At 43.9% G+C, this 13,565-nt stretch overlaps 1 protein-coding gene across 1 annotated transcript in view; it reads left to right on the top strand.

Moving 5' to 3' along the window:
* The first annotated feature begins 82 nt into the window (after nucleotides 1-82).
* The window catches only part of ALDH1A3 (aldehyde dehydrogenase 1 family member A3), a 49,146-nt gene continuing 35,663 nt past the window's right edge, over nucleotides 83-13,565 (top strand). Inside the window, exons 1-2 of the mRNA XM_084816447.1 lie at nucleotides 83-289; nucleotides 7,872-7,976. Of these exons, the coding sequence (XP_084672573.1) occupies nucleotides 188-289; nucleotides 7,872-7,976 (207 nt within the window). The 5' untranslated portion in view covers nucleotides 83-187. The remainder of the gene's footprint in view (nucleotides 290-7,871; nucleotides 7,977-13,565) is intronic.

Here is a 13,565-nt window from a genome sequence, read left to right as displayed (position 1 = left end):
CGGAGAGCCAATGGGAACGGGCGAGCAGCGCTCCTGCTGGAGGCCGAGCGCTCTTAAAGGCGAGCCGCGGCCGGCTTTGGCTATCTCGGCCGGCTGTCAGCCTGACGGCGGGGAGGCGGACTCCGCCGGGGAAGAGGCGCAAGGAAGGCAGCGCGTGTCTGTACTAGCTCGGAGCTCATCCTGCGAGATGGCTGCGATTAATGGGGCCGTGGAAAACGGGCAGCCGGAGAGACAGATGCCTCCGCCGCTACCGCATCCTATTAAGAACATGGAGATCCAGTACACCAAGGTAAGGAGCGGGTGGGGTTAGGTTTTTACACTCACGTCTGTGCTGTCTGGCTCTCTCTCCCCGGTAGGAGGCTCTTGAGTAAAATACAGCGATTTGAAATATATGTTTGTTTCTAGTCCCTAAGAGGTCTTGTCCTTACTCTTCTCCAGAAGAAAACAAACAAAAACCTGGCAAACAGGCCCAGTAAACAGAATATGAGGTACACACACACACACACACACGTTGCAGGGAAAATGCTACAAAATATGTGTGGCCTTGCGTGTTTTTTAAGTGGAAATGTAGAGCAACTGATAGCGAAATGTTTAGGCTGCAACCACTGGCTTCTGATGAGTGTGGACATACTGTTTATATGTTTAGGAGGAGGGGTTCTCTTAATGCTTACAGTCTGTCCCTAAAACTCACTGGGAGTAATAACCCAAAGAGGTTACCTTGCTATTGTGCCCATTTCATAACTGGGGAAATTGAGGCTGGGCCCCTGGTGACTTCATGGTTGAGCTAGAATGTCTTTATGTTTAGAAGCATTTGTATATTGTGTCTTCATAATGGTTTCAAAGAGTTTGTAAACTAAACGATATATCCATAAAATAGTACTAGCTAAATAAGCAAAGCGGCAAGGAACAACGTGGCAATGAAATTCGTAGAAGGGTCACAGAAGAAAACAGTTACCGTTCAAAGGCCAGCCAAAACAGACACTGTTGCCCTCTTTTGGAAAGTTAAAAGAGAGGGCTTTATAGGTCTCTCTTGATAGAGTTCTGCAACATTGAGGCTATTACCAAGGAGGCCCTGCTCCTAGTAAAGGCTAAGCTGTCCTCCCCGTAGGACAGATTCTGAAGCAAGGTCTCATGGGAAAATCTGGAGTGCTGGGGGGCGGAGCAAGGGAGTGGTTCATACAGGATCTTGTCATCCAGTTCCAAAGCTTGTAATTGGTTTATGGAGCTATGTCGGTTCTCCTTATGTACATTTTAGGGAGATGATTAGATCAACTTTCTCTCTGTGCTTTGTGCCACTTAATCATATTACTACAAAAATCCTAGTTTTAATTGCTTTGAACACTTTAAAAGTACAGCACTTCTACTATCTTGGTCATTCTTAAAACACTCCTGTAAGGTACTTCAGCATTATTATATCAATATTGCCAATGGGTGTGGGGTGGGTGTGTGTGTGTGTGTGTGTGGAGGCTGAGAGGAGAGAGAGCATGAGAAAGGACCATAAAACCCATTGCACATAGTAATATTGTTGGGCAGTAATGTTAACTAGAAACTAGCCAAAGTAATGTGTAAGCCCTGCTGATCCCTTTTGTTTTTTTTTTTTTTAAATCAAATGGCTTTCTTGGAGATCTGTCCTATAGCCATGTGGAGAGGAGAATGATTCATTCTTCATGTAAGTAATTACTTAAAACATGGAGGCAGTGCAACATTAACCATAAGGGCATGACCTACTCCTGTCCTGAGCTCAGTGGAATGGCTGGGATTGCAAAACTAGGCCCTTTCCCAGAGTGTTTCATATAGCTGTACTGTTATTATTAAAATAAGAATAATGCTTGGCATACAATCGCTTTAAGACAGATCAAGGTTGTTAACAGTTTAGCCTGTAGTGGATTTTTTTTTAATCCAAGCAGTTTTGCTTCTTTAAGTGAAACCGCATCTGCTAAATTAACAGCAGCAGCACCCCCCCCCCCCGTAAGTTAGGAGGAAAGAGTTAAAATAGTGTGATAGCTTCTTTTGGTTCAGTTTATTTGGCAGTTTGCAATCTTTCCAATTGCACAGAACTTTTTATTTAAAGACAGAGGATCATGGACATATTTGCAATCCAGTGCTGATATCCCCATGTTGAAGTTTGTACTTGTTCCTTCTCCCTAGTTGATGATTGGAAGGTCTTGTCTTTAAGTAGGGTTTAGAGCTGTATCTAAACCTAATGTCCCAATAGAAAACAATGCCTGAAACTGAGGCTAGCCTAATGAAGAAAACGAAAGATAAAACTGGTGTAAGTACATGTATAGTGTTGTTCTGCTTCAGATTGTTGAATGTGTTTTTCTTGCTCTACAGCAAAAGGCATTATTATATTTATTATAGTTCCCTACCTTTCTGTTTTTTAAAAAATGCCCAAGCCATCTCTAGTTTTGAGAAGTATTTGAAAATAATAACGTGCATTGTCAATATAGGGAATGATCATATGAATACATCAAGAAACTTTAAAGAGGCACACAGAAATGCTGGGGAAGTGAAGAAGAGTGTGTGTGTGTGTGTGTGTTCTCTAACAAGGGCTGGATTTAGGTATTATCCTAAGTAAACTGTAAAGTGAGGATCTATCTAGCCATCTTGAGGCCCCAGATTTCAGAGATCTAGACTTCTGCAGCTGATTGCTACTTAATTTTTTAAAAATAGTTGTTTGGCTTCTACTGATGAACTAACCGATTTCAGTTAATATATCAACATATTGCAGAAGCATTCATTTTTGAGGGTCTGTGAAGAAGGTAAAAGCCATTAATAACCAAGCTTCAAGTTTTTAATAAAATGTATTAACCTGGACTGTAGCTAAACACCGTTAGCTATAGTTCCTGGGATCTTTCATCATGAATGAGAAGAGAGTGAGAGAAACTAATTTATTTCTCCAAGTAAAATTACCCAGCAACATCCCAAGCAACTGGAAGAAAAGTCCATCTTTAAGGTTTCCCTTTTATCAGATATGGTGAGCTGAGCCCGTGTACCTGTGCAGTTTACCCCAAAACAGGCCCTTCTGATTGCCGTCATAGTTGATCTCCTTTTACTGATCACCATAGTCAATCATCTTGTGAAGAGTCTACCTATCTCACGTCTTGCACTGGCTCCTTCTAAATCATTTTGCATCTCAAAACATAGTGGTGACTCTAACAGAACATGGAAACAGTGACCATATATACCGGGAAAAATGTTTAAGCTACTCATTAACCTGGCTGTAATGAAGAAAGTAAAATACTTCAATGAGGGGGAATAGTTGGAGTAAAGAGGGGATTGAACAGATGTCGATCTAAGTGGGCCTTCCTCTATGCCAATAGAACAGAAAGTGTGGCTTATAGACCAGGAATGTATGGAATGGAACGCTGCAATTTGGTTCTTAGTGTCATTTAATCTCTTTTAATTTAGTTGAAGTTTGGAGTGGCTAAAGCATTGACTTTAGGACTGGGGTTTATATCAGTGATGCAAAACTGGAACCAAATACTCGTGCAGATCCTTTGAATTCCCTTTGGGGCAGTATGTATCTTTGGTTAGTAAGGCCACAATCCTATGCACACCTACTTGACACTAAGTCCCATTGGACTTAATGGCTCTTGCATGTGAGTAAATATTGGTAGGTTCAGGCAGCATGTCCTCAGAAACCATAGAGAATTCAGTACTACTCTAAGCTACCAAGTCCTGATTAAAAATCTCCATTTGATGTAAACCTTCCTCTTTTTTTTTTTTAAGTTGGAATAATTGCTGGTGCTCCTCTTAAAGTGCAATGCAAGTGTTCGGAATTCTTCTTTCATATTCAGGACAACGCTTCTGGTGTGGTTTAGACTGTTGCTATCCTCTAGACTCCAGTGATCTCAGTGCTCTAAAGAAAGTGACCAGCATTTGTAAGGATCACCTTTGCGCTATTAGCTCCCACTTAAAATAATTTTCGATGGCTATTTTTTTAGATGTTTGAATTTAATGGGAAGTTATGCTTTCTAAATGCTTAAGAACACCTGACTTAAGAACATGCAAATTGAGGATCAGTGGGAACCGAGAAATTTGCTTGAGACTGCATCGTCCAGAGACTTACAGAAATTGTATGGAATGGTTTTGGGGGCATGGTAAAAGCTGCTGATTACCATCACAGTCAGACCAACTTATGCTGAAATTGATTGGATGGTTCACATTTACAGTTCCAGAACTGTCTTCCTGTTTTTAGACGGTCAACATCTGCTGTTTTCCTCCCTTTGGGTTGAATGCTTGATGGATGCAATGTAACTGTTCTCTTACTGACTAGGAGAAAACACATTAAGTACGATAGTCTTAATTCATTCAGTTTCATTCTGTTCCACGTAACAGCAAGCTAGCAACTTCTTAAAATGCAATCCTAAATATGCTTGATTGGAAGCACCAGATCCAATGATATTCCATTTCCTAGAAAGAATGCTTAAGATTGCAGCTTTAATAACCTGCAGCTTAATTTTATTCCTGCTTATTCAGGAATAAGTCCAGACTCCCAGGGAGTTTAAAAACTCCAAGAGGAGTGTATGTAGGATTGAAACCTTCTGATCTTCAGAAACCAGTGTTTTCTGGTAGTCTGCACATACAGTCAAGTATTCCCTGTCTCTATAGCTTACTTCCACAGTTTCTGACTTCTTGAAACAGTTGAATGGTGTGTTCACAAATATCAAAATGTAACTGTTTTTTTCCCTTGTTGCTGTTTTACATCCCAAATTTGAGAGATTTCCCTATCTACATGAACGTATCCTAGTTTTTGAAACTAGGATACGTTTATGTAGAAGCGTTAAACACTTTTGCCAGTAAGAATTTATCTTCAGATTCTTGACAAAACCGCAACAGACTTAACGGAGGAGATCTGTTTAAAAGTGCAAGGCAAACAGCTCAGCTTCTTTGAGTACCTGGGACATAAAAATCCCAAACACACCTATGGTGATTAAAAACCCAATAGAGTATTTGCTACCATATACGCTACATAAGATAAACTGCCTCACCCTGCCTAAAGGTACTACTGGCCCTGACCTTGGAGTTATGTCCATCCTGAACAAAGAAGGACCAGTTTCTTAGTGGGTGAAAATGAAAGAGTAGACATTTTGGTTCAATGAAGTTCAGTACACATGAAAACCAGTGCCCTACAGTTCCACAAACTGAGTAGGGTTATTTGAAAAGTGTTTGGGCTTAGTGACTTCTGTCAGAAGAGGGAAAAAATGGAGATTCGCGCTAACAATTGGAAGAAAAAGAGGAGAGAATGCCAACAGGTATTGGGGAAATGGACTTGATGCAGTGAAATGCCGTAGCCCATCATTTTTTGGGAAACCACACTTCCAATTGTATAAACATCCATGCAATTGTGAATAATCTTGTGTATTCAACAGTAATATATGAACAATTCAGTTTGTAACACATCTCAAAAATTAGGTTGTTCTCACTGAATTGCTATTAACATGGATGTTTGTTCAGTTGCCCCAAAAGGATTTCCACTAGGCTTGCAATCTTTTTAATTCTTTGGTTAGTTTTTTTTTTTAATCTTTGTCTAAAAAGGTGCCCCAACTAATCGAGCAGCAGGTTGTAAATACATGAGAGAAGTACTTATAAATACTGCAGGTCTTCCACACCCCCAAATGAAAAGTATTAAGTATTTAATTAAGTAAATTAAATATGTGGGCAGGGTTGTTCTAAGACTTTTTGCTGCTTGAGGGGGTGCAAATGATGACCCCCTCCTCCCCCATGTCAAGGTGCAGGATAATACACAGGGTTAGCCAAGTTATTTCGGCATCTGAAGCAGGAATTCCCACGGGCATCGCTCTTGCTCCTTGGCACGAAAAACACAATTTTCTGCCCTTTCATGACTCTTGGAGTTAGCTGCATGAGGGCAGCTGCCTGACTCTCCCTAATAGTAGAACCAGCCCTATGTCTCATCAGGCATTATCTTAAAACAAAGCAATTTTTTTGCTTAAGGGAAATTGTTTTGCCTATATGCAAACTAAATCACCTAACATGCTTAACCAGTTTCTCTAATTGGGTGACGGCTTTAATTTCCACCCAAAATGCAACAGGCTAAATAGTTTCATCACAACGGACACATTCTCAGTACCCCATGATCCTCATCTCTCCTGCTCTGCTCTTCAGTGACTTTTTGCAACATCATCCCTCTCTTAAATGTCAGAACTACATTTGCAGCTTCACTTTGGACTAGCTGAGAAAGTAACTCGGAGACTAATGAGAGCTGCTTGGTGGTCTTACAAAGCAATTGGGGGGTTTGAGGGTTGGTTTCTCCATGCATATAAATCAGGGGTGGGCAACTTCAGGAGGTCTGGGGGCTATGTTTGCCCCCTGCGGGCTATATTCCTGCTGGCGGCTGAAAAGAAATTGGCCATTTGCTGCCGGTTTTCAATGGCAAACTGCTACCGAATGCTAAAATGGCTAAATTTAGTTGAAAACAAGCTAAAGTTGGCCATTTTAGAGTTCTGTAGCGGTTTGCAGCCAAAATTCAGTAGCAAATGCTGAATTTTAGTGTGGCGAATTTCAGTGACATGGTGGTGGCAGCAGGGGAAAAACCCCTAGTAGAAAAGCTCATGGAGATGAAAGATTAAATGGACAGTCATGAAGTTCTCAGTGCAAAATAATTCTTGGAGAAGGCTGATGTTCTACTATAGACCCTTGTGTTTTTAAGTAGTGGTTTGTCTGTGCACTTCAAATGCCATCTTGTGTTTTGGAAGTCTTTATCAGCTGTGAACTCTACCTCTTATAGATCAAACCCTCTTCTGAAGAATTTGCAATGATATCTGGGCTTTCATCCTTAGGGCCACATCTGTTACCATCTGCAACACATTTACATTTTACCCATATGCAGCTAGAAGAAGAACTGTTACGTGCATTTGGGCCCCTGGCCTAGAGGGATGATGCTGGTGGGGCCTTTTATGTAGCAGCACCGCAGTTGTGGTACCTCTTCTCTGGGGAAGTTAGGTTGGATCCCTTCTTACTGACTTGTAGATGCTGCTAGAAATGATATTGGGGGGTTTTGAGCTTTCAGTGATAACTGCCATTCTGTGATTTTAGCGTGTTCATCTCCTCTTTAATTGAAATGTGTGTGTTATTTCATCTGTGTTATTTTAGTGGTTGTGATTTTTACGTTTTATGGTTTTCCTATAAATCTCTTGGAACCCACACAAGTAGAGAAGCGACTCAAAAATACATCAAATGAATAAATCTGTGATAGAATCTATCTCAGTTATGCAACAAAGATTTTGCAGGCAGATGAATAAAAGACACCAATCTTTGGGTTTTCTACCACAGATATTTTATTCCATTTCTATACTGCCCAATAGCCAAAGCTCTCTGGGCAGTTCTCAACCATTTAAACCATAAAATACAGCATGATAAAACATAATATAAAACTTGTTACAACTACTACAGTATAAAACCAGATAAAAACCAACAGCTGCGTAAAGATTTAAAAATACAATAATAGATTTAAATATGCAATCCTATGTAGATATACTTGTTATTGGGTCCCTGGGCCTTTGTGCAACTTACCTTCTCCATCTGGGTTGTGTGAGTATGCATCTCTCAGGCGACTTCTGTATGCATATGGTTTCCGTATGGACTTGGAAGTGAAATATTTTGGCTGCAGCACCTGTAAATGCCTGCACTATGAAGGATGTTTACTCAGAAATGTAACTGCCCAGAAAGCAAGCATAGGACTATAGCCTTAGTCCAGTTCTCGCTATGATGATAAACCTGAGTCTAGACTGCATCTAGTGGTGCACATGAATATAAAATTCTCTGCACATAGAAAACTAGCAGCTCAGGGAGATGGTAGCCTCATCCATTCTTCTCATAATGCATTTGTCTTCCCTCTCTCATTACAGATATTTATTAACAACGAATGGCATGAGTCAAAGAGTGGAAAGAAATTCCCCACCTTTAGCCCTTCGAAGGCCGAGAAGATCTGTGATGTCGAAGAGGGCGACAAGGTCTGTTTTTTCTCAATCTGGTTTCCGATAGCTGCGCAAGCCATGTGTGAGATGTCTGTCGCAGAAACTCAGCGAAGCTGCCTCCAGCCTAGACACCCCCAAACCTTGGCTTACCTGCTCAAATGGATTAGAAAGGACACATTTATTTATGGTTGATGTGTAGTTGTGCTTGGTTCCTATTGAAATGGTGGAGTCCCTCTTCCTGGGACAGGGATATGGTTCAGTTTAAGGACCCTCCTCCGGTGACTAGAGCTTCAAACTGGAACAGGATCCACAAGAGGGAAAACCCATGACTGATCCTACTTGTTGAGGGTGGGCATATTGGGCAGGGGGGGAAGTACTGTCAAGGATGAAAGGTATGGCATGTTAGAAATTTACCGCCATTTGAATGCTGTTTGGATTTTCTGATAAGATACCAAAACTCTTGGGCTCACTCTGTGTTGCTGAGTTGCTGTTGCTGTTCTCTAACCCACAGACCTCCTCTGGCTGGCTTATCCATCCAGGCTGCAGGGGGACAATGTTGGTTTCTATGTGAATTGCAGTCAACAACTGCTCTGGCCACCAATTGCCTACAAAACACTGGGCGTTTCCAGGGCAGGCACTGAGCATGGAGTTGCCACTTTGTTCATTTGCTTTTGGGGGGCAACTACATGACATCGTTGTCGAATGGTTGTCACCTTGTGTGTGTTTTCCCTCTGGCTCTTCCATCCCTTAGCAGAAAAGGAAGGAACAGAACAATAATGCAGCCAATGTAGGTGGAGAGAGCCTTGGTGCTGTACTTGTATCTTTTCCCCAGTTTTTTTTTTTGTGGCGGGGGGCTTTAAAAACACTTTCTACAAGACTTGGGAGTAAAAGAGCAACAGTGCTTAAAAAAAAAGCATTTCAGTGCTCAATATCTGTAATGCAGAGGTCGGTGTAAAGTGGCACACAGCAAAGCACCAAGAAAGCTCCAGATCCACTGTGGATGCAGTTAGTCTTAAGGTAAAATGTATAAGAAAGATAGGAAGACTAACAACAGAGTATTAAATATATTTTAAGCTCAACGTTTTGGCTTCTACCCTCACCAGTAGAAGGCAAAAGGAGAAGGGGACGGCAGAGGATGAGATGGCTAGATAGCATCACCGATGCAATGAATATGAACTTGAGCACACTCCGGGAGAGAGCGCAGGACAGGAAGGCCTGGCGTGCTATGGTCCATGGGGTCAAGAAGAGTCGGACACGACTGAACAACAACAACAACAAGCTCAACGTTTTGGCTTCTACCCTCACCAGTAGCTGTGCAGCTACTGGTGAGGGTGGGAGCTGAATGTTGAGCTTAAAATATATTTTTAATACTCCAGTAGTCTTTCTGTCATGCGCGCGCGCGAGAGAGAGAGAGAGAGAGATCCATCCATCCATCCCCAGGAATTTGTCTATGTGCTACCTCCAGTACCAGAGGCAGTGAGCCTATGTACACCATGGGGTTGCTGGGGAACATGGGTGGGAGGGTACTGTTGCGCTCATGCTCTGCTTGTGGGTTCCTGGTCAGCAGCTAGTTGGCCACTGTGTAAACCAAATGCTGAACTAGATGGACCCTTGGTCTCATCCAGCATGGCTGTTCTTATGTACGTGTGTGTGCGCGCGCACGTGTGTGTGTACAGACACACACGCGTGTGTGTACAGGCACGCACGCACGCACACACACGTGTATTAAAAAAGAGCTGATTCTCAGTTGGATGGCCCCTTCCCTGCCTACGATGTCATACCCACTAGTGTGGATGGAATCTAATGAGGTGCACACACAGAAATTGCAATCCCCCCGTGTAGTGTAGAAAGCCGATGGCAATTCTGTTTGTAACGTACAGCAGCAGCGCCACACTTGAGCTGCATGTGGATGCCTTCTGGGGGCTAGCTCTGCCATCTTCCCTGTGGATTGGACTTGCAAAGGGAGCGACACTGGGCTTTGCTTTTCAGCCCCACCCATCACGGTAATGCACCTCCTGAGAGCTTCTCCGAAATCAAATTTGGCCCTTGGGCTAGAAGAGGTTTCGCGCCCCGAAAGTACTGTGAGAGCCAGCTTAATTTTGCTCGAGTGCCGCTTCCCTGGGATCAACTCATGTGAGCAGCGCGAAGTACAGCTGCTTTTGTGTAGCTGTGCCAGCTCATGCGTGACTTGCAGGGCCTGCTCCGTGGGTTGCTCCTTGTGGTGGATTTGGGGCTGTAGGATCCAGTTCGAGGGCTCTAACTATTTTTATGCAAGAAGAAGAGGGGAGGGGGGAAATCTCTAAAATTAAACCCAGCGGTAATATATAAATAAAAATTCTGCAGGAGGCGTAATGGGAAAATCCTTCCCTCCTTTCTGGGAATACAAGCAGCCTCCACGCTCGGGGTGCGAGAGAAAATTGCAGTATCGCCACAGATAATATCGCCCCAGGTGGTTTGCACGCACAGCAGAATGTGATGGCAGGGTGGTGCGTGGCGCTGCAGTCTGCAATGGTGTGTCACATTTTTAAGCACGGAAACATGTTTTTTTTTTAAACCCTTTCTGTGAGTAGAAAGCTAGCATAGGAACCATCAGGGAGAGCTAGTGCCTCTGTCCCTGGTGTCGGTGTTCTTAATTTTATTATTACTTCAGTCTATACTGCCCAATAGCCGAAGCTCTCTGGGTGGTTCGCAGCAACTTTGAGTGCTTCTCAGTTATAAAAGTCTCTCTCTCACACTCTCCCACGCGCACTTTCTCATGCACACACACACGCTCTCTCACACTCACACGCTCTCTCATGCGCGCGCACACTCTCTCTCTCTTGTGCGCACACACTCTCTTGCGCTCTTTCTCTGTGTGTGTCAGTCTGTCTGGGATTCTGCCGCATGTTTAAGCCAAGGCCTTAGGATGAAATTGCGAAGTGCTGTGATATACCCCATAACGGTAGAGATGTTAGCTCAGTTCTGCTGGAGTAGGACACAGTTGGGTCTGAATTCCAGAGGGACTTCCTCTTCTGCAGTTAGGTATACCGACCCCCCCCCCCACACCTCAATTCTCAAGCAATCCTCCAGCTCCAACCGTCGCTTCGTTGTCCTAATATCCCTTGTACTGCAAAAGTACAAACTCTCATTGGGGTGCAGCAGTGGAGGCTGGTTGCTCCCGTGGCAGCGGGGTGGTGAGTCCACACTGGACTTCAGTCAGAACCAATTCTAAAGAAGCTGGGAAAGGTCTCCCCGGCTATTTGGATGTGAAGCGGTTCTTGCAACAGAGGGATTTTTTTTCTCCCCCCTTCTGCCCCCGGCTAACAGAGCTGTGGCAGTGCTGGCTCTGGGTTTTTGAGGGCCCTTGGGCAAAACACCAACAGCGGGCCCCCTCCCTCAGTGAATCTGCCTTCTCATTGCCATTGTTACCAGCTGCTATGGCCCCGTATCCTCTTTCTCATCAATGCTACCGCTTGCTTGCTTGACAGGTAGAGAGCCAGGAAGCAAGTAGGCTGGGGCATCAACTGCTCCTCTTCCTCGCCACTATCATTGTTGGGACCAGAGTGAGAGGCAGGCGATCACGTAGGTTGCAATGGTGAAAAGTAGGGTCTTGTCAGTGGGCCCCTGCTGGAGAGTGGGCCCTTGGTAGGTGCCCAACCATGGCTACCCTTGATGCCAGTCCTCCTTTAAGCCAAGAAGTCTACTTGAGATCCTGGGGGATCCATTCACATGCTTCTACCAGCTATCTTGCTGTAAAAGGTCCTATAGCTCCTATAGGCAATGCCGCCTGGGGTTGATGGGAATTGTAGTCCCAATGCACATGGGGCACCTAGTTGGGCAAAGCTGTCATATAGTCATTCTTTGGATTTGCAATTCATGAGCAAATCTGTGCAATTCATGAGCAAATTCATGAGCAAAGAGCAGCGTGTTCTTCGGTATTGCATAAGGATCAGCTGTTGCTCAGTGTTTAAGGAGAATAAGCTTTGAATGTTAAAAGATTCCATATTTGATTCCTGATATCTCCATCTGTAAACCTCTGATGTTGAAGATCTGGGATTGACCTCTGCTTGAGATACTTAGCAAAGTAGTTTCCTTGACTAAAATTGCAAGGCGTAGTCCTTAAAAGTAGGGATGTACGAAAGTCCCTTACCTGTATCGAAATTTGATTCGCAGTGGGGGGGAGGTGCTCCATCCCTCCACCCACCGTTTGCGTCCCTGTAGTCAGCCGTGATAGGCTACGTAAATGCTTACGTAGCCTATCACGGCTGAGTGAAAAAAAACAACAACCCATGGGCGCTGCCATTTGCGTTCCTTATTTTGGCACGTCTTAGTCTACGTAAACATTTACGTAGTCTAAGACGGTGAAAATAAGGGGAACGCAAATAGCGTAGCGTCTACACTATTTGCGTTCCCCTTATTTTTGCCGTAGTCTACATAAATGTTTACGTAGACTAGACGTGCCAAAATAAGGAATGCAAATGGCGGCGCCCATGGCCGCCGCCATTTGCGTACACGCGGTTTTTTTGTTTTTTGTTTTTTGTTTTTTGTTTTCAATCAGCTGTGATAGGCTACATAAAGATTTACATAGCCTATCACGGTATTTTTTAAAAATCTAGCTGTGATAGGCTACGTAAATCTTTACGTAGCCTATCACGTTTTGTTGTTGTTGTTGTTTTACTGGAAATGGCGGCGGCAGCCGGTCGGAAGACTGGCCACTGCTGCCAGGAGGATTCGCCCAAGGTAAGTCCCGTCCCGGGGGGGGGGGTGGCAGACCGTTTCGCCACCAATTTGGGGGGGCCGAATGCGCTGGCATTCGGCCTCCCCGAGATTCATGGTGAAATTCTCTGACATCCCTACTTAAAAGGCACATCTTTTCTTGACCGTCTCCCACAGCAATGGGAAAACATCCTTTGCAATTTCAGGGTAGCCCATTAATATTAAGTCCAGGAATCAGGCTGTGCTTTCTGAGCAATGGTGATGCTTATGGGATTTGTCTGCCACACCTGTAACACAGGCTGTGGCAAAGAAGCCCATTGTATCCCTAATCCCTTGGTTTGGGATAATGTCATTGCCTATCATCTATTATGCTCCAAAGCAGTCTTTCTCAGCCTGGTGCTCTCCAGATGTTTTGGACTTCAATTCCCATCAGCCCCAGGCAGCATAGCTAATGGTCAGGAATTCTGGGAGTTGTAGCCCAAAAGGGGGGAAGGCTACTCCCAAGAGCAAATCTGGATATGAGAAAGTTTTGGTTGCTGAATGAAATAGGAACCTCTCTCCCCAATATAAAGTTGCAGCAAAACACTTATGAGATGTTCCTTAACTACATATGATGGAAAGAGAGAGGGAAATTTAACACAGGGCTGCCATTTTCTTCGGTGGCACCATCTTTCTGTCACGTCTAGTTCCAGACAGAGTTGTATGTATTCTATTATGTGTGTGCCTGCTTTTCGGAAAGCTTGCAGGATCATACATGGGGCATATCCCATTTTATCTTCCCAATAGCCCCATAAGATAGGCTATCCTGCAGGGTAAATACCCCCATGAGCTTCATGCCTGACAGTGAGGATTTGGCCCAGCTGTCTCTGCTCCAAGTTGGACGTTCTGTCTTCTCCATTACACTGAACCAGTTTGGATGATACGTGAATG

The sequence above is a fragment of the Heloderma suspectum genome, chromosome 11 (genome assembly GCF_057233095.1).
Source record: "Heloderma suspectum isolate Gila_16-S chromosome 11, 16-S_ref, whole genome shotgun sequence".
Lineage (NCBI taxonomy): Eukaryota > Metazoa > Chordata > Lepidosauria > Squamata > Helodermatidae > Heloderma > Heloderma suspectum.
The sequence above is the reverse complement of the archived record's forward strand: the minus strand, read 5'-3'. Positions and strand labels throughout refer to the sequence as shown.